Source organism: Pygocentrus nattereri, chromosome 22 (genome assembly GCF_015220715.1).
Source record: "Pygocentrus nattereri isolate fPygNat1 chromosome 22, fPygNat1.pri, whole genome shotgun sequence".
In the NCBI taxonomy this organism is placed as follows: Eukaryota; Metazoa; Chordata; class Actinopteri; order Characiformes; family Serrasalmidae; genus Pygocentrus; species Pygocentrus nattereri.
Window position 1 is genome coordinate 4,537,629 of NC_051232.1, and position 22,123 is coordinate 4,559,751.

General features: G+C 42.1%; 2 protein-coding genes across 2 annotated transcripts in view; both read right to left on the minus strand.

Moving 5' to 3' along the window:
* Positions 1-2,380: 2,380 nt before the first annotated feature.
* On the minus strand, positions 2,381-8,789 carry LOC108443452 (tripartite motif-containing protein 16-like). The gene is made up of 6 exons (XM_017724146.2): positions 8,125-8,789; positions 6,255-6,350; positions 5,394-5,627; positions 5,065-5,218; positions 3,870-3,929; positions 2,381-3,765 (listed from the first exon to the last, which is right to left on the minus strand). The coding sequence occupies exons 1-6, from the start codon at positions 8,707-8,709 to the stop codon at positions 3,239-3,241; spliced, it is 1,656 nt and encodes a 551-aa protein (XP_017579635.1). The 5' UTR covers positions 8,710-8,789; the 3' UTR covers positions 2,381-3,238.
* Positions 8,790-18,530: 9,741 nt separating this feature from the next.
* Positions 18,531-22,123, minus strand: part of LOC108443453 (stimulated by retinoic acid gene 6 protein-like) — a 36,007-nt gene continuing 32,414 nt past the window's right edge. The window contains exons 18-19 of the mRNA XM_017724148.2: positions 20,599-20,742; positions 18,531-19,231 (exon numbers count right to left, since the gene is read on the minus strand). Coding sequence (XP_017579637.2) covers positions 19,029-19,231; positions 20,599-20,742 — 347 coding nt within the window. The 3' untranslated portion in view covers positions 18,531-19,028. The remainder of the gene's footprint in view (positions 19,232-20,598; positions 20,743-22,123) is intronic.

Below are 22,123 nucleotides of genomic sequence, written 5' to 3' on the forward strand. Positions count from 1 at the left end.
TCATTCTGTAACGGATATTCCCACATGGGCTCAGGAACACTTCAGAAAACCACTGTCAGTGAACACAGTTTGTCGCTCCTTCTACAAGTGCAAGTTAAAACTCTGCCACGCAAAGCGAAAGCCGTATATCAACAACACCCAGAAACGCTGCCGGCTTCTCTGGGCCTGAGCTAATCTGAGATGGACTGATGCGAAGTGGAAAAGTGTCCTGTGGTCTGATGAGTCCACATTTCAGATTGTTTTTGGAAATCATGGATGTCGTGTCCTTCAGGCCAATGAGTAAAAGGACTGTCCAGATTGTTATCAGCGCAAAGTTCAAAAGCCAGTATCTCTGATGGTGTGGGGGTGTGTTAGTGCCCATGGCATGGGTAACTTGCACATCTGTGAAGGCACCATTAATGCTGAAAGGTACATACAGGTTTTGGAGCAACATATGCTGCCATCCAAGCAGTATATTTTTCAGGGACGTCCTGCTTATTTCAGCAAGACGATGCCAAGCCACATTCTGCACGTGTTACAACAGCGTGGCTTCGTAGTAAAAGAGTGCAGGTACTAGACTGGCCTGCCTGCAGTCCAGACCTGTCTCCCATTGAAAATGTGTGGCGCATTATGAAGCACAAAATATGACAACGGAGACCCCGGACTGCTGAGCAACTGAAGTTGTACATCAAGCAAGAATGGGAAAGAATTCCACCTACAAAGCTTTAGCAATTAGTGTCCTCAGTTCCCAAACGCTTATTGAGTGTTGTTAAAAAGAAAGGTGATGTAACACAGTGGTAAACATGCACCTGTCCCAACTTCTTTGGAACATGTTGCAGGCATCAAATTCAAAAAGAGTGAATATTTGCAAAAACCAGTAAAGTTTATCCGTTTGAACATTAAATATCTTGTCTTTGTAGTGTATTCAATTGAATATAGGTTGAAAAGGATTTGCAAATCATTGTATTCTGTTTTTATTTATATTTTACACAACATCCCAACTTCATTGGAATTGGGGTTATAGAATAAAAAAATCATAACATTTCAGGAAAAATAAGAAAAAAACAAAAAAACTCCCACCATAATCTTTGCCATACTAAAATATTTTCTAGCTTTTCTACATAATAATGTAGAGCTTTGTGTCTGCGAAAACCTCAAGAATTTAGGTTCTGGGAAGATGAAGAAGATGGCTTCTATTGGACCTAAGAATCCCCAGATTGTTTAGGTGAGCCTCAAATTTCACATGAAAAAAGAACTTGACACTCAGATTGTAAGCTGTACTTGAAATAAGCATTTTCTGGCCAGAGATTAAGAAACTTTGCTCTTTATGTGTTCCTACCAGAAGAACCTAACTTTTATCCATTTTACTTGCAAGAAATGCTGCACCCAGGTGTTAATCACCTCCACACAGGTGTTAAGCTTGGATACAACTAGAGAGAGGTTTGAAGCAACCTACAGTTGTGCATCAGTGAAATTTTATGTTAAGCTGACTGACAGTGTATCAAAAGAATGGATGTAAATAGTAAGAAGAATAGGGCTGAGGACAGATCCCTGTGGTACTCCACAGGACAGAGTATGTTCGAGATCTTTAGTCCTGTAGTGAGATATATTCTATCAGTCAGGTAAGACTGGAACCAGCTCAGAGCAGCCCAAAAGTGCCCTGCAGACACTTGAACATAATGTTTTCATTCACTGTGTCAAATGCAGAGTCAGATCCTGCAGAGTTAATAGGGAGAGAAACTCTGAATCACCTATCATTAAAAGGTGTCACTCTGAGAAGAACTGTTTCTGTGCTACTGGAGGCACAGAACCCAGACTGAAATTTTTCATAGAGATGGTTATGAGTCAGATGCTCCTTAAGATGAGCAGCCACTATTGGACAGCACTTTGATAAAAAGGACGTGGGGATAATAGATTGGACAGGTGGTACATTGCCATTTAGACATTAACTGTCAGCTCTCAGCTGTATTTACAGCATAGCTATGGTTACATACTTAGAAAAGGAAAGATTCAGGTGTTTAATTCCCTCAAATAGCTAACATATTAGGCTATGACTGTTTATTGCCCATGTGTCAGACACAAGGTGTAACACTGTGGAGCAATGATGAGGCAGACGCACATGCTGAGAGAAGCAAGATTTATTAGGGGAAAATCCAGAATCAGGGTCAAAATGATCCAGAGTCAGAGAGTCAACACGGATCGATGGAGGGACCGACATAACAAAAAGTAATACAGATTAAATACAAAAAATGAGACTAGGACAAATAACGGAGGCCAGAAGATACTACACCAAACAATACCATACATTACAAAGACCAGCAATCTCACAGGAGAAAAACACAGGGCTTAAATACAGGCACAGGTTAACAAGACACAGCTGGTTAACAAGAAACAGGTGAGGACCAATCAAGGGCGGAGTCTAGAAACAAGGGGGCAGGACCTGGAAGAAACTAAACAAGGAAGCACATGGACAAGACCAAAAGGTAAACACAAGCACATTGATGACAGGGAGGGGCCAATCGTGACACAAGGCCTGTGGGCCTGATCTGATAGAATCCTCTCCAGCACCGCAAAAGTATTTCAATTTTCTATAGATAATAGCCTGTTTCACAATGCGCTGCACTACAGTCCCCAACATGCACTGCAACGTTATGTGCACTCCGACTTTCTATGGGACAGTGGTTACACCTCAATTCTACACAATTCTACACAATTCCACATCAGTCATATCGTGAAACACACCATCTTCATTTCAGCTACAAGTTCTATCAATATAAGTGCTTAACGTTAACTCAGCAGCTCGGAAGTTGAGTCCAAGTCTTGATGAAGTTGGAGCTAAGAAAGGATGCCAGGTCCGAAATTCTAGCAGACAGGTAGGTTTAAAAGACTCAGGCAGGAGTCACTGGGTGGAAGGCAGGAAACACTCTGAACAGGTCGCCAGTTCATTAATGGACAGACAGGCACATACGGTCACACCTAAGGGGTAAATTAGAATGTTCAATTCACCTGACTGCATGTCTTTAGACTGTGGGTGGAAACCCACACAGACACACACAAACTCCGCACAGATGGGACCTGGTTGCCTGGCCGGGGAATCAAACCCAGGTCCTTCTGGCTGAGGCAACAGCACTACCCAGTGTGCTGCCAAAGCATGGGGCAGATCTTTACTGTCATTATCATATTCACATATTCATACTAATACTGTGGCTAATAAAAGAAAAACAAAATGTAAATGTTTTGTCAAAGCAGAATATACACATCATTTTTGATCACATAATCTCACATATCCCAAACCTCTGCGCAAATCAACAACCCCAAATCCAGCATAGAGTGGCTGAGTGAAAGTGGTGTGGACTGTGTGGAGGAGGGTCATTGTGTCAGTGATGCTGTAGAAGGACAGAGTTCCTGCACTGTGATCCACATAGACCCCTACTCTGGAGGGCAGTGGTCCTGCAAGCATAGTCTGCATGTGGTTGTGCATGAAAATGAGTCTGTGATGAAACTGCAGACTCCAGGACTGATCGTTGCGTCCAAACACAGATTCATTCCTAGTTATCCCTTTATATGAGACTGATATGGAAACACCCTGATTCCCACTCCATTCAACCTCCCAGTAACAGCGTTCACTCACACTCTCCTTACACAGCACTTGCCAACAAGAGCTAAATCTCTCCAGATGATCGGGGTACTGCTGGACCCGCATGTTCCATGTGAATTCTCGGTTGTTATTAGACAGAACGAGGTGACAATTTACTGTGTTGGGATCCAGAGTCAGCTGATGGTAATCTTTAAAAAAAAGAAAAAAGGAACATTTTAGGCTTTTATTTACACAATATGGTGCCAATATAAAATGTGTGTGTGTGTGTGTGTGTGTGTGTGTTATCACATACACAGCAGAAAATCTCCCCTTGTCTTTGGCTTTGATGGTAAAAGGATCTGAACTGCTGCATCTGTGGAGAAAGAAAAAGGTCTTGGGAATGTGGTGTCATGTGTTATGGGGGATCCGCCATTGTGGCAGGGTTAGCCGGTCCAGGTTGGTTAAGAATACAGCTTTCCTTCATTTTGGCTGATCTGTAGCTACTCACTAAATACGTTTGCAGAGATAACCAGCATGCGACTAGCAGGATCAAAGATCAGAGCCAATTAAAGGATCATATAGATTTAATGCAACAAATCTTTCAGCATAATTTAGTAAATTTAACAAATTTGGTGTTCTCTAACTGACTCTTCATAAATGAGCTGCAAGGTTCAAGGTGACATTATGACGTGACTCTCAGCCAACATTACTTGCCTAAACATGACCGTCTGCATAATCTGATAACAGCAGAAACCTGATTACGATTGGCTCATTGAGTGCACAATGTAAACACACTCAATTATAATATTGATAGAGTCATACTAGATCACTTCTAGGTTTCTTTGGAAAACTCATGGATCTCTTTTACCTGAGCGCAAGTAAAGATTTTCATGACTGTAGCTACGTTCACATTACAAGCCTTATTTCTTGAATCCGATTTTTGCTCAAATCCGATCTCTCTGACTTGATGGTTTACACTCATGTAGGTAAGTGATTCTAATCTGTCATTAATGTGAAGGAACTGACGTCCTGAAATGACCTCATGAGCTCATCCTACTCAGTGACGTCACGTGACTGAATCACGGCATCGTCAGCACAAACTAACGAGCAGAACGAGCTTCGCTGAGAAGATCATTAACTCTGATCAGCTCTCAGCTTCATTATTAGAGCCAGACGGAGGAGAAAACGGTGAGATGAGCTGCTTTTCCACCGTTTACAGGCTTTAGTCTGATCAGTGCTGTTGCCCTGGTAACGCTGAATGATGGCACATGTACAGTGGAAAAAAACACATTAATTCCAATCTGAGCGTCGCATTAAGGTCACATGGCCACAAATCAGATACGTATCCGATCTACTACCACATATGAAAGTGGTTTAGGTCTGATTTGTGTCCACACAGCCCTGAAAACATCAGATCTGATTCACATTAGGGTAAAAAAAAAGATTTGTACCACTTCAACCTGGTAATGTGAACGTAGCCTATGTCTCAAGTAGGACACTTATCTTACCACGAGGAGCGATTTTGCTGAATTCCTCCTTGCAGTATTCCCACAGGTGCTCTTTAAGCTCAGAGAGAGATTTCCTCACTCCATCAAATGAGGGCTGTTGATGGACAGCAATGTAGTCCTCAGATCCGGAAAAGTCAGAAAGAGAGTGGAAATTCTGCAGAGAAAAATCATAATGGAGACAAACGAAGGGTTTGTACTAGAGCAGTGAAAGATTCTCAAACCAAATGAACTCAACAACAAACTTCCGACCTCATACAGGTGCCAGTTTAGAAACGTTCTAATAAACAGGTTCTCCCAATCAGGTTATTCTGTAGATCAGTGATTGTCACCTGGAGGAAGTGGATGTCATCCTCCGTGTGCGAAAGCAGCTCAAGCTCAGCCTGCCTCCTCTTCAGATCAACAATCTCCTGCTCCAGTTGCTCCAGGAGTTCTTCAGCTCGACTCACTTCGGCCCTCTCCTCAGCTCTGATCTGCTCTGTCATCTGAGAGCGCTTCTCCTCAAGGAAGCAGATCAGCTCAGTAAAGAACCTCTCGGTGTCTTCCACCGCTGTCTGAGCAGAGCACTGTTAGGACATAAACAGACAAGATACACTTCCATTTAAAGCTCAACTAGCATTTACTGTGTTACTGTTACACTACATGACTTTACGCCTGGTCAGCACGGTGCTCAGAACTATCTGTACCCAAGACGGTCGAGTACCCGTTTCGTTTCCAAATGCTCTACAAAACAACAATGAAAGGGATTGGAGTTCTCTAGCTTTTGTGGTCACATGAATCCAGTGTTAACAGTAAATACAACCAATAGTAGCAACAATGGAAAAGCTTCAAATTTTGATTCACAGATTTAGAACATTGCTGCATATTTGATTGCATTCAGCCACTAGAGTATTAGTGAGGTCAGGTACTGATGTTGGATGATCAGTTCTGCATTAAAAATGCCTCGTGCGTTGTCTGAAAAGCAAAACACTTTATTGTTGTTACTTTTAAAATATATCAAAATTACACCTGTACGACTGAAAATAATTAGTCAAATTTTCCGTTTCAGATTTTAATATGATTTTGTGGCTGTTTCACGGGAAATGCAAGTGCAAATTTGTTATTGAATAAGTCATTTTCCAAATTTCATTTGTATGTCAATTGAATTTTTTAAGTCAAGAAAATACTGCCATATTTCCTTTTTCAATACTCACATTAAGAGTGTTAACAGCCTGTTTCAGCTTTTGCAGTGTCTTCTGATTCTCCTGGATTCGCTGCTGGAATTGAATCTGGATGTCATTTAGTCGACTCTGTAGATAAAGAAATTTTATTCAGCTTGATTGTGAATCTTCAAAAAGTTTACATTTTAAGTACATTAATTTCTTCAAAACGGTTACATATTAAGTACATTGAAGTACAACAATTCCAAAAAAAAAGTTTGGATAATATGTGGAGTGTTAATAAAAACAGAAAGCAGAGATTAGGAAATTGTGTTTGACCCATAATAAACTGAAAACATTATAACATGTGATGTTTTACCTTATGAACTTTGATGTTTTTTGTAAATATACACTCATTTCAAAATTAATACCTGCAACACATTCCAAAAGTTATGATGGGCGGAGGTTTACCACTAGGTTAGATCACCTTTCCTTTTAATTACACTAAAAAACATTTGGGGACTAAAGACAGAAGCTTTTTTACCATTTTTTATTTGTTATTCTACATTATACAAGTCTTCAGCTGTGCAATCATACAGTGCCTTCATTGTTGTATTTAACAATGTCTAATGTTACCCCAAAATGTGTTCAGCACTAAATATACTTTCACAGATGTGCATGTTGCTCACTAATACCCACCCACACCATGGCAGATGCATGATTTTGAACTTTACGCTGGTAACAATGTGGCTGGTCCTTATCTACTTTTCCCCAGAGAACACAACATCCATCATTTCTGTAAAATGATGAAGGGAATGAAATTTCCTTTTCCTTTATGCAGATTTTTCTGGATTCCTTTTCATGATATATTTGATGATATTATGCACTGTAGAGGGTGAAATACCTAAAGTCCTTGCAATCGTTCACTGAGGAACATTATTTTTTGCTGATGCATTTTTGGCAAAGTGACTGGATGGGGAACACCCATTTCCTCTTCAGCATAAGGCAACATGACCTCTTCAAATACTTTGACATATGCAAACTGGTCCATGATCCCTGGTATGCGGTAAGTAGGCCCGGCACCATAGGCAGAGAAACATGCCCCAAATCATGAGTCATCAGAGTGTACTGTGACTTGAATTCAGAGTTTGGGGGTCATCTGACGAACTATCTGCAGCCCTTGGACTCAAAAAGAACAATTTTTCTTTCATCAGTCCACAAAATGTTTCTACATTTCTCTTTAGGCCAGTTGATGTGTTCTTTGGCAAACTGTATCTGCTTCAGTACATGTCTTTTTTTTTCAACAGTGGGACTTTGCAGGGACTTCTTGCTAATAGATTAGCTTCACACAGGTGTCCTCTAACTGTCACAGTACTCACAGGTAACTTGAGACTGTCTTTGATCATCCTGGAGCTGATCAACATGTGCTGGCTTCACCCTTAAATAAGGGCCACCTGATTCACACCTGTTTCTTCACAGAATGATTGACCTCACTAATTGAACTCCACACTACTATTATTTTGAACAAACCCCTTTCACTTAATTATTCAAATACACACACTCATGCATGTATATCATTGTTTTTCTAAGAATCTACTGCACCAACTGGTAAATTGTTTGCCATGTGGTGATATAATTTATACGAAGAACAGTGATTAATCTGGTTAGTCATATTGGACTGCTATTATTTTGAACACAACTGTATTGCTGTCAGGTAGAGTTAAACTTTACTCATGCAGAGCTACTTTTGCAGAGGTTTGACACTTTTTGGAGGATGGGTGTTGGTGGGTTAGAAATGGTCTGACTCATCTGACCAGTTTACAGGAAATGCTAAAGCAGTTGTCCTTCCTTTACCTTATAAATTCACCCCTTGAACAGAGACAATTTGTTTCTAGATAAAAAAAACAGGTATTCAAGCTCTAACCTGTTTCTGGGTTCTTCCCGTTGCAGCTGAAACCGTATCATGTCCTTTATGTTCATCCATTGTACAGAGATAACAGATGACGCTTTGATCTGTGTGACAGTAGATCTCGATCAGTTTGGCATGCTGAGGGCAGATCATCCCCTGTAGTTGTGCAGACGCTTTGACCAGCTTGTGCTTCTTAAACGCAGAAGACTGATAATGAGGTTTGAGATGAGTTTCACAGTAAGAGGCCAAACACACCAAGCAGGACTCTCTGGCTTTGTGTTTTCTCCCAGTGCAGACGTCACACTCCACATCTCCAGGTCCAGCGTAAACCTGAGCAGGAGAAGCAGCTCGGCCATCTGCCTTCTTCAGTTTCTCCAACATTTCGGCCATGACGTTGTTTCTGCGTAGAACAGGCCTCGGAGTGAAGGCCTCTCTGCACTGGGGGCAGCTGTAGACGCCCTTCTGATCCTCCTGATCCCAGCAGTCGTTAATACATACCATACAGAAACTGTGACCACAGTGGACGGTCACTGGATCCTTCAAGACATCCAGACAGACTGAACAGCTGAACTGGTCCTGATCTTCTGAAATGCTGGCCATTTTCCTGAACTTCCACACTGAGTGAGAGCAGCAGTCTGAGACTGGGTTTGTTTACTGAGTAGGAGCAACTTCCTCCTTCCGCGTTTGTTAATCCTTCATAGAGAGGAGGGGTGGAGAGAGAGAGAGAGAGAGCGAAAGAGAGAGAGAGACACACACACACACACACACACACACACACACACACACACACAGAAGAAGAGGCAGAGAGAAAGCATGGCAATAATAAAAGCCCTGGTTCTCAAGGAGTACAAACACAAATCCTGGGCAAAAAAAAAGGTGCTAAAGAGTGTGTAATTTACTTTAGTGTGACACAACTTGCATATAGTGTGGCCCTTATCCAGGTCCCTTTTCCCCTGCCGTGCAGAACGCAGGTCACCTAGCAATGCACACAGTCTCTTAGCTAGTCGCTAACGAAAAGGCAATGAAAGAATTTTAAGATGAACACCTCGAGACGAATGGACTTATTTGAATTTATTAGAAGCGCAGATGATTTCCTGGTATGTTAAATCAGCGATGAGAAACTGTCAAGCACTTAAAAGTTGTAAAGATGAAGTTGCTTCTCTTTTTAATTTCCCTGTTCCACCTTAAATGGTGCCAATCTGGCGCCTTAGGCAGAATTTAAGGTGGAACGGGAAAATTTGAATAAGACCCTGGAAAATAAGAAGCTGACTTCAGCCTTGTAAAGCAGTCGAATGTTGAGAGACATTTTCCAAGAAACTGATCTACTTTTGAGGAAAAGTGTCCTGCCGGAGACGGGAGGAAAGCCGCTGTAGCTGAGCTAAAGCTAAAGCTGGAGGTTAGGGAACTGGCCCTGTGACCGGAAGGTTGCCGGATCGATCCCCAGAGCCAAAAGCACATGACTGAGGTGTCCTTGAGGAAGACACCTCACCCCCAACTGCTCCCCGGGCACCGTGGATAGAGCTGCCCACCGCTCCGGGCAAGTGTGCTCACTGCCCCCTAGTGTGTGTGTGTTCACTAGTGTGTATGTGGTGTTTCACTTCACGGATGGGTTAAATGCGGAAGGGGAATTTCCCCGGTTGTGGGATTAAAAAAGTATCACTTAAAGTAAGTCTGTGTTTTCATTTATATTATTTAGCCTATACTAGGACATCAGCACATACTGGACATTAAATGTTGAGGTGGTCAGATTTTTGTTGAAAGGATGAAATGACTCTTCTTAACATTTGAACTGTCGGCTCCTGACCTAACCTGGCTTTTAATGCAGAGGGTGCCAGTCAGATTTCTCATTCGTCCAGTTTTGTTGACTGTTCGGGCACTGCACTTCCGCACTTCCAAATTCTATGTTTTGCATCAAATCAAATCAAATTTATTTGTTTAGAGCTTTTTACAACGGATGTTGTCGCAAAGCAGCTTTACAGAATTTCGGAAAAGACAAAGTTTTAACAGGATTGTAAGAATGTACAAAACCCCCCCTGGTGGGCAAGCCAGGGGCAACAGTGGCAAGGAAAAACTCCCTCAGAACTGAGGAAGAAACCTCCGTCAACATTACGTTATTGATTAAGTATTTAGAAAATCAGTTTTTGACATTTCATAATCGTCCACATCATGTTTGTATTTAAAATTAAAAATCACAGTACAACTCTTTCATTTGAATGTTTTGGATGGAGACAAAGGATAAAATTCTTGAAAAGCAAAGCAGGAAATTGGCCAGTCAGGACTTATTTTTCTCTGAGGATACATCATAGCAAGCTCTCCTACTGGTTAGGACTTCAGGAGCTGAAGAGCAGACCTAAACTGTTAGATTAATCATCAGCATAATTACAAAGTGACGCAGGAATCAATTAATCAAGTTTCCAAAAGCCAGGACCAATTTTGTGAGACAAAAAACATCACTTTGGGCCTTGTGAATATAAATGGCAGAATAATCAGTGGGTTGTTCAGAAGACAGCATATCAAAGTTCACTAGTGAAGTAATCAATGTGAAACTGCTCCATGGTAAACTGTAAGCTAAGGTGTCTGAGAAAAGCTTCACATAAAATATGGAATGTTTTATTATAGTTTATATACAGTGTTTAATGTAGAACTGCCTTTTTCAAATTTACCATTAAGGTAGATTAAAAGCTGCAGCAGCCACATGTGCCAACATGTTTGCGTGTGTGTGTGTGTGTGTGTGTGTGTGGGCTCATGTGAGTGTTATTTTTATGTATGTGTGGGTCCGTGTGGGTGTTGTGTGTGTGTGTGTGTGGGTGTGTGTGTGTTATCTATGTGTGGGTGTTATGTATGTGTGGGTGTGTGTGTGTGAGGGAAAGAAGCCAAAGGAAACGGCAAACGCTGCTAAGGCAGGTAAGCTAAGCTGATTCTGGTGGTGATGAATTGTGTTATTGTTTTTATAAGTGCTGCAACATTTTGGATTCAAATTAATCAGTGAAGTTGATCAGAATAATCAGTGTTCCAGCTCTCTGATGTTCTCCAGCATCTCTCTAAATTACTACTGAATTCATACAATTATGCTGTTTGTACAGTTTTAGGTTCTTTTTCTCCTCTCTGGCTCTCCATTGGAGTGAGCACAAAGCAGTTTAACACTAAAGACTTGTCTACCATAGATGAGAAGTCTAGTGTAACAGAACAAGCGTCAGCAATGTCAGCCTGCCATTTATTATAAAGCACACTCTGACAACTTTATTCTCATTTCCAGCAGCAGATGTCTGAAGTATGTGAGGACCTAAGTAATGGTGTTTATCAACCTTGGTCCAGATGCTCCCATCACACTTGATCTAAGAAATCAGATCATTATTACTTAAATAAAGATGGAATAAGTACTTTGAAATGTATGCAGGTAAGCTATTTTAGAGAATCCATGAGATCAGTATACCAGTTGAGAATGGTCTTTCCAATAAGGGTAACGTGTCCTGATTGCTGGAGAAGGTGGAGTCTAACCCACCATACATGAGAAGAGCTGAGAAACGCAATAAATATCACCAGCATGACTTACACCTTCTCATTTGAAGCGTTCATTAACGTTCAGCATAATTAATGTGCAATATCTGCTGCTGACAGAGTAGCACAAGTGCAATACATGCACACGTTCTGTACAATATCCATAAAACTGCATGTGTAAACTGTAAATTTGTGTAGTTTCTTAATTGTACTTTTTATTTATTTATATGTTTCTGCTAACAGATGCCTTACTTATTTATTTCTATAGTATAGCTTATATTTTGTATGCTGCACATCTTTGTCTACTTACTGCTCTTTATCTGCTTACTGTGTATTCTGCTGTAACAATGCAAATTTCCCCCAGTGGGACAATAAAAGTCTGTCTTATCTTAATAATACAAAAGGTCTAACTAAACAAAGTGCTTCTAGATCAAATACTTCCATAGCTCAGATCTGCCGTTTCTCTCTGGGATCAATAAATTCTGATTCTGATCTGGTGTTTACATTCATGGTAACATCACCCGAGTCTAACCCACCATAGATGAGAAGATGGGAGATGCATGAGCTAATCATCTTATGAAAGGTCATCCAAGACAATGTTTTTAGCATCGATGTATTTCCAGCTGCTAAGATTGATATCATTTTTCTCAGTCATTGCATTAATAATAGCTCAACCCTAGACTAGTCATGCTCACCTATGCCAAGTGTAAAATAAAAAGGGGGAATGTAGGTGTAGTTCTGAACTTCACATTATTAGAGCCTGTCTTCTCATTTATAGCCTCCAATGGTTTTTTGACCATTTGGTAGGACAATATACCAAGTACCATTAACTGTGAGCACCAAGTGAAAGATGACCAGAAGCCGGCGTCGTTTCTTTATCTAGTATTCAGAGCTTGGAGCTCCAAACAGACAAACCACACCCTGTGTTGTAATAAAATGCTGTTTTTCACATTCATGGTAAGAGCAGTCTGAGCTACCATGATCCTGGAGTTTTTAAAGGGGTTCAGATAATGAAGTTCTGTAGGGAAATCTGACAGGTTACTGCAGCCGACTAAAAGCCAACGTTTATATACACAATACACAATATTTTCAACAATTTATTTCATATCACAAATTCTTTAAAACGGGCACAGTGTTTGTACCATGCTAATCATCTTCATTACATTAGCAATGGACCAATCAGACAATGACATGTTAACAGATCAGCCAATGAGGTGTCGTGTTAGAAGGACAGCGGCTCCAGAGTCAGGTAGGCTGATCAGACATTGTTCCGAAATGAAGTGCTGCTGTTATTTTAGCGAACAGTGTGAAAATGTAAAGCTACACGAACAAAACAGAAGCAGTGAGTCTTCAGCAGGACCAGATCAGCTCAGAGCTCCGTCTACAAGCCTCAGGACGGCTGAACTGCCAATGTTTTCCTCGTTAATGAGGAGAATCTCAACAAGAGCACTAACTGCTAGCACGCATGCTAATAATGTTAGCCCTCAGCTTCCTACATCACTGTTGTGAAGTGTTTATAAAGTGCTAACTGCTGAAATATCAGTGGTGCTGCTCTAGTTTCCGCCCTGGTGCTCTTAGCGCTCTGTTATAGTGATTATAGTGACTTTCTCCTCACCTGGGCGATAGTTTAAGACGGTTGAAGAGAGACTGCAAACCTAAACAAAGTCAAAGACCTGAACTCATCCGCTTTTCTCTCTTTGGGGAGTTTAGTTAACCATAAATATCTTCTTTAATGCTGTGGTTCTCGTGTTGGTGTTCTAGATAAAGATCTTTCAAAGTAGAACTGATCCACAGTCAGACCTCCAGCTGAGGACTGTGTAAGCTAAACTGGGGTCATTTCAGGTAAAGACGATCTTAAGGTTTAAACTCAGCGGCGGCTCTTATGTCTCAAAGCCTTTAATTAGTAATGAACTCCACCTGTTGATGGAGATGAGGAGGGACAGTGTAGAACTGCACCATCTGCTGGTGATGAAGAGGGATAGTGTAGAACTGCTCCGTCTGCTGGTGATGAGGAGGGACAGTGCAGAACTGCATCATCTGCTGGTGATGAGGAGAGACAGTGTAGAACTGTGCCATCTACTGGTGATGAGGTGGGACAGTGTAGAACTGCGCCATCTGCTGGCCGATGAGGAGGGACAGTGTAGAACTGCATCATCTTCTGGTGACGAAAAAGGATAGTGTAGAAATGCGCCATCTGCTGGTGATGAGTAGGGATAGTGTAGAACTGCGCCATCTGCTGGTGATGAGTAGGGACAGTGTAGAACTGTGCCATCTACTGGTGATGAGGTGGGACAGTGTAGAACTGCATCATCTTCTGGTGATGAAGAGGGACAGTGCAGAACTGCAACATCTGCTGGTGATGAGGGACAGTGTAGAACTGCATCATCTGCTGGTGATGAAGAGGAACAGTGCAGAACTGCATCATCTGCTGGTGATGAGGAGGGACAGTGTAGAACTCCATCATCTGCTGGTGATGAAGAGGAACAGTGCAGAACTGCATCATCTGCTGGTGATGAGGAGAGACAGTGTAGAACTGCGCCATCTGCTGGCCGATGAGGAGGGACAGCGTAGAACTGCATCATCTTCTGGTGACGAAAAAGGATAGTGTAGAACTGCGCCATCTGCTGGTGATGAGGTGGGACAGTGTAGAACTGTGCCATCTACTGGTGATGAGGTGGGACAGTGTAGAACTGCATCATCTTCTGGTGAAGAGGGACAGTGCAGAACTGCAACATCTGCTGGTGATGAGGGACAGTGTAGAACTGCATCATCTGCTGGTGATGAAGAGGAACAGTGCAGAACTGCATCATCTGCTGGTGATGAGGAGGGACAGTGTAGAACTCCATCATCTGCTGGTGATGAAGAGGAACAGTGCAGAACTGCATCATCTGCTGGTGATGAGGAGGGACAGTGTAGAACTGCATCATCTGCTGGTGATGAGGAGGGACAGTGTAGAACTGCATCATCTTCTGGTGATGAAGAGGGACAGTGGAGAACTGCAACATATGCTGGTGATGAGGGACAGTGTAGAACTGCATCATCTGGTGATGAGGGACAGTGTAGAACTGCTTCATTTGCTGGTGATGAGGAGGGACAGTGTAGAACTGCATCATCTGGTGATGAAGAGGGACAGTGCAGAACTGCGCCATCTGCTGGTGATGAGGAGGGACAGTGTAGAACTGCATCATCTGCTGGTGATGAGGAGGGACAGTGTAGAACTGCATCATCTTCTGGTGATGAAGAGGGACAGTGGAGAACTGCAACATATGCTGGTGATGAGGGACAGTGTAGAACTGCTTCATTTGCTGGTGATGAGGAGGGACAGTGTAGAACTGCATCATCTGGTGATGAAGAGGGACAGTGCAGAACTGCGCCATCTGCTGGTGATGAGGAGGGACAGTGCAGAACTGCGCCATCTGCTGGTGATGAGGAGGGATAGTGTAGAACTGCATCATCTGCTGGTGATGAGGAGGGACAGTGTAGAACTGCACCATCTGCTGGTGATGAAGAGGGACAGTGTAGAACTGCATCATCTGCTGGTGATGAAGAGGAACAGTGCAGAACTGCATCATCTGCTGGTGATGAGGAGGGACAGTGTAGAACTGCATCATCTGCTGGTGATGAGGAGGGACAGTGTAGAACTGCATCATCTTCTGGTGATGAAGAGGGACAGTGGAGAACTGCAACATATGCTGGTGATGAAGAGGGACAGTGTAGAACTGCATCATCTGGTGATGAGGGACAGTGTAGAACTGCTTCATTTGCTGGTGATGAGGAGGGACAGTGTAGAACTGCATCATCTGGTGATGAAGAGGGACAGTGTAGAACTGCATCATCTGCTGGTGATGAGGGACATTGTAGAACTGCTTCATCTGCTGGTGATGAGGAGGGACAGTGTAGAACTGCATCATCTGCTGGTGATGAGGTGGGACAGTGTAGAACTGCATCATCTGGTGATGAGGAGGGACAGCGTAGAACTGCATCATCTGCTGGTGATGAAGAGGGACAGTGCAGAACTGCATCATCTGCTGGTGATGAGGAGGGACAGTGTAGAACTGCACCATCTGCTTGTGATGAAGAGGGACAGTGCAGAACTGCATCATCTTCTGGTGATGAGGGACAGTGTCAAACTGCATCATCTGCTGGTGATGAGGAGGGACATTGCAGAACTGCATCATCTTCTGGTGATGAGGGACAGTGGCGAACTGCATCATCTGCTGGTGATGAGGTGGCACAGTGTAGAACTGCATCATCTGGTGATGAGCAGGGACAGTGTAGAACTGCGCCATCTGCTGGTGATGAAGAGGGACATTGCAGAACTGCATCATCTTCTGGTGATGAGGGACAGTGTAGAACTGCATCATCTACTGGTGATGAGGTGGGACAGTGTAGAACTGCATCATCTTCTGGTGATGAGGGACAGTGTCGAACTGCATCATCTGCTGGTGATGAGGAGGGACAGTATAGAACTGCATCATCTGCTGGTGATGAGGTGGCACAGTGTAGAACTGCATCATCTGGTGATGAGCAGGGACAGTGTAGAACTGCGCCATCTGCTGGCGATGAGGAGGGACTGGGACAGTTTAAAACTGCCAGGGAAGATTTCAGGTCACCAGGACATTCAATAAAACTTGTTAATTCTTCATTAATTTCCTACTTAAAATATATGTCAGATATCCAAGTTAAACATCTTGTAATCTTTAGAAAATTGTATAGAAACAACTGTTATTTTTAGAATTTGGTCCAACTTCACTGTTGGTGCATAACCTGCCAAAATTGGCCCACATACATAGACACAAGCCAAAGCTGTACTCAGCATTACATGATCTGGCCCTATTCAGGCCTGAATGCCTAACGCCTGCCCCTTACATGACCAACACTCTTTTTTGGGCAGTTTATGATTTGGTCATTTGCTTGATCTTTTTATTCCCATAGAACGTTTCTGATACTGTTTGAGATATTTCAAATTTAGATTTCCATCATTCATGTACTTTTATTGGCAGTTCTTATCCACAGTATGTTAGGAAATGTGACCAACAGAGAAAAATAATAGATGTTTTTAGCAGCTCTGTTTTTCTTTATGTTACTAATGTAGTTTTTAGGTGGTATCAATTTTTGGCTGCTCTCTGTTCTGCTTGTTGTCTCCTGATGTTTACCTGATTGTTTTTGTTTTTTTATGAATGACAATTTATGTGTGTGTGTGTGTGTGTGTGTATATATATATATATATATATATATATATATATACACACACACACACACACACACACATATATATGTATATATATAAGCTCAAGGTAAATAATAGTATTGCTAGTAATACAATTTTAACATCACAATTGTTTTTATGTTGTCAACCTGCTGAGTGAATGAGGTGAACAAATTGTGTAGTAGCTGAAGAAATGTTGTAGACACGTTTAACTGTTTTCACTTTCTTTGACAGCTCTTATCATGTTAACACTTTGATGCTTTCAGGAAACTGGGTCTGGATTTTGGCCTCTGGATCTTCATTCCATGCTGAAAAGTTCTTGGTTGTTGGTCTGAGTTCAGTCTGAAAGATCAGTCTGAAGGGTCATTTAACTGGAATTTCTGCACCACAAATAACCTTCCCAGAATGCAAGGCACCAAGACTTTCACAGACGTCTTCATCTGCCACATGAGTTTTGCATATATGTGCATATTAATGAGTAATCAGCCAATCAGAGCAGTCAATTAAATAAAAATTCAAAGTCTTTATAAGGCTTGTGATGTGAACGGTGTTCTCGATGACGGTGAAGACAAGAAAAACGCTTAAAAACAGGTAATTCTACCACGATTGAGAAGCCTAGTCCCACACAATAAATACCAGCATCGCACCAGCATCTCTTTTGTTCAGAGTGCTTTTCAAAATGCTTCCTTTCTTTGGGCGGGCAGTGAGTTAATTTGTTCGATTGTCCACGAGCTTGGCTCACCCCCCCGGTGGCCGCAGAGGGACGCCCTGGCGGTGTCCACGAGCCTGGCTCTCCCCTAATGCCAGATGATCCCCTGATGCCTGGAGGAGAGCTTGGCCATTTCCACCAGCCTGGTCTTCCCCTGATGGCCGGAGAGGAGCGCCATGGCCGCAAGCAGTGCTAGATTAAATTTGGGCTGATGCGTTGGCTCCACCTTCCACTGCTTAAGAGGCGGTCCTTTAGCTCTGCCCATAACAGCAAAGATTTGAGGCAAGCCATTACTGGTTCAGGCCATCACTGCAATGAAAGCAATGCAACCAGTACAGCCCAAATTTATACCAATAAAAGGCACTATGAACAATAACTACTTCAAGACTAGTTGATAAATTGATGGTAACTTTTATTGATTTCCACACAGGGTAATATGCTAATTTCCTAAGCTACCAAAAGAAGCCTGGAGCTCCAAGCTTAGACGAACCAACAAAGCTGCTAATTCTCTGTTTGATACTGTGGTTAAAAAATTTTAAGTTATAGTAATAACTTATAGTTTTGGAATAATTTGTGCTTTTGTGTTTTCTGCTGTTAGAGGAGTTTTTCTCAATGAACACTTGTTTCGTTATAAACGTACTTTTTTGTTGTTGTTGTTTCTGGTTTTATCATTTTGCAAAGGTTGAGCCCCTGCTAATAAACAGCAGCAATTTCAGGACTAGTTCTCAAAATGATGGTAACCTCTAGTCGTGTCTTGGCATGGTAATATGGACATTCTCCAAATTTTTTAGTCACCATGAATGAGAATCCTGGGCCAAGATTAAGATTGACCAACCAAGCAGGGACTTTGGCTTGTTTATTTTGAGATGTGCTGATTATTTTTTCATTTAGTTTAGTGTTAGAGATGCTGAGGTGTCTTTAGTTTTTGGAGCAGTTTCTTTAGGGCACACAGCCTATAACAGTCATAGAGACTAATCTCTGGATCATTTTACACAGACATGCATGTGCTGTTTAACAGTTTTTAAGCAGTTTAATACTAGGCTTCACATTGATGGTAGACACTTCAGAGCCTCTACAGAATCTGTAAAATAGAGGTTCCTTTCATTTTGCGCTGTAATATAACATCCTTACCCAAACAACACAGATGAGTCTTCTCAGGGTTTTTAAATACACCTGATAAACTTGCACTATACAATTCATAAAAATAACTTCAAATCTTGCTGAAAAAACAAGCTAATACTGAAATAATCACACACTTTAGAATTCACTAGATTATAAATTGTTGACAGTAAAACAGTAACTTAACAAGAAAAAAATCTGTTAATGTAACTTACATAGAAAAAAAAACATTTTTAAAAAATGGTAAAAGTAACCATTTCTGTAGGTCCATTGTTTGTTTTTTCATAGTTTTAAAATGAAAACGAAAACAATATTACGATTTTCTTAGGATGGATATGCTGTATATATACACACCAACTGGCCACTGCATTAAAAATGGACAATTTACACTAAGAGTGAAGGGTCAGTACACTGGACGACGGCCGCTGCTTCCGCTTGCTGCGTCTGCATCGTTGCCCAGACTACGGCCAGCTGTTCCCGGTTGTCATTGAGTTTTTCGCGTTTCCTCAGGAGGATAATTTGGGGGTTCCTCAGGAGAGTGTAGAGGAGAAGCCAGCGGGTGCGGACTCTGACCTCTAGTGGACTAGCTAAGTAAACACAATAGAGGAAGATGGTATTGATGAATGCTGTTAAATGTAACGCAGTGGTAAGCATGCCCCTGTGTCATATTTCAACCATAACATTTAAAAAAAGCATTTATATATATTTACACACACACACACAAAACCCCAATTCCAATGAAGTTGGGACATTGTGTAAAACATAAATAAAAACAGAATATGCTGATTTGTAAATCCTTTTCAACCTATATTCAATTGAATACACTACAAAGACATGATATTTAATGTTCAAACAGATAAACTTCATTGTTTTCTTTCAGCATTAATGGGGCCTTCACAGTTGTGCAAGTTACCCCTGCCATGGGCACTAACACACCCCCACACCATCAGAGATGCTGGCTTTTGAACTTTGCGCTGATAACAATCTGGACAGTCCTTTTCCTCTTTGGCCCGGAGGACACGACATCCACGATTTCCAAAAACAATCTGAAATGTGGACTCGTCAGACCACAGGACACTTTTCCACTTTGCGTCAGTCCATCTCAGATGAGCTTGGGCCCAGAGAAGCCGTTCAGGCTCACCGAAATTGGACTACAGAAGATTGGAAAAATGTTGTCTGGTCTGATGAGTCTCGATTTCAGCTGCGACGTTCAGATGGTCGGGTCAGAATTTGGCATAAACAACATGAAAGCATGGATCCATCCTGCGTTGCATCAACGGTTCAGGCTGGTGGTGGTGGTGTAATGATGTGGGGGATCTTTTCTTGGCACACTTTGGGCCCCTTAGTACCAATTGAGCATCGTTTAAATGCAGCAGCCTACCCGAGTATTGTTGCTGACCATGTCCATCCCTTTATGACCACAGTGTGCCCATCTTCTGATGGCTACTTCCAGCAGGATAATGCACCATGTCACAAAGCTCATCATCTCAAACTGGTTTCTTGAACATGCCAATGAGTTCACTGGACTCCAGTGGCCTCCACAGGCACCAGATCTCAATCCAATAGAGCACCTTTGGGATGTGGTGGAACGGGAGATTCGCATCATAGATGTGCAGCCGACAAATCTGCAGCAACTGCGTGACACTATCATGTCAATATGGACCAAAATCTCTTAGGAATGGATGCCACAAAGAATTAAGGCATTAAGGCAGTTCTGAAGGCAAAAGGGGGTCCAACTTTTTACCAGCATTATTGTACCTAATATAGTGGCAAGTGAATGTGTGTATGTATGTATGTATATATATATATATATATATATATATATATATATACACACACACACACACACACACACACGCATACATACATACATACATACATACATACATATATATATATGAAATTGGGCCAGGAACACCTAAAGTTTTATATGGCTGTATACCTGCTAAGTTACCTGGAGTCTGGTTTACGCAGGAGTAAGACTTGGCTGCTGTGTGTCTCTCCAGGGTGCGTTTGAGCAGCAGGTGGCAGAAACAGACCAAAACCAGGTTGTTATGGTAGTGATCTGCCATTATCATTCCTATCCACGTACGGTAGCCTGGTGACACAGAATGCACAAGTTCAGTTCCTCCATCCAATAATAGCAGCAAAATTTGGACTTTAAACAGCTTCTGTTTTACATACACTGGGTAGCCCTTGATGGGTGAGGAGAAGAAGTCTAGCCTTTCCCTCACAGCAGCACAAACCAGTAGGATATTTAGCAGAGTTCACTAGCGTTAGCCATTTTCAGAACTTAAATTACTATTAATGATTTTAAGTACGGTCAAGTCGATGCCTGGCGAGCATATGGACAGAGTCTCTCCAGAACATCCTGTCTGCTGTTTAGGTCTTTAGGCTTCGTAATGGCTTGTTAACAATTCCTCTGATTGTCTCCATCCTTGTTGCTGGTTGTTCTTCTCCTCTTTTACCCTCAGCTTCTTTTCCAATTAACTGTATTTTTTCCTCATAAAAGTCCAAACTTAGAGCTTTAGTGTGGGTCAGTATGGCTGAGAGTTAGAGCTTGGTGAGATGGCCTAACGCACACATTGGAGACTGGGGTAAGGAAGGAGCGGTCATTCGACTATAAAAAGGGAGTCAGATGAGAAGGGGTCAGAGCTTACTTGGGAGATACATGATGCATGTTCTCTGTTTGTAACCTCTCCAGAATTCTGTAATAAAACCGTTTGTTTCACTTCAGTCTGATCTACTCGTCTCATTTATTTTGCATCAACGAACACGCAGGACTGGTTTCGTCCACAATTTGATGACCCCAACGTGATGCAAAGTAGACCATTAGAAAAACAGGCTTGATCTTCCTCCATTACTCATCACAGGCGCGCCATTTAAAAAGGTTGGCAGAAACCGATTTAAATAAATTCTGCATATTGACAACTGCTAAATTATGGATGAGTAAAAGAGGTTGGATCAGGTGATTAAATTTAAAGGACTGAATTGGAACAAACGTAAGGTGAGAATAATGGAAAACGTTTTTGGGTAAATGGTAAAGTGATACTGAGTGATATAAGGTAATAAGGTATTGGGTCTGTGGTTTTTTGCCGGGAATTGGTGAACCCCTCCCGTCATCTGACGAGTGAATGGGATAAGGACTGGGTTGAAAGCCCCTGGGATTGGCTCTCCCTAAAACAGGGTTGGAGTCCCTGAGGTTCAAGTCCTCTAAAGTACCAGGTTGGAGACCCTGAGGTTCAAGTCCTCTAGAAGTACCAGGTTGGAGTCCTTGAGTTTTGAGTCCTCTAAAGTACCGGGTTGGAGTCCCTGAGGGTGGTCCTCTAAAGCGCCCATTCGTGATAAGTTTGAAGTTCCTCACATGCAGCAAACCTAACGGTGATAACTGAGCATTGTGAGTCGAGCAAGTAAAACTTCGAAGGCGTCTTGGTGAGTACCAGTTTTTGATCAACATGGCTGAATACAGTAAAAGAGAT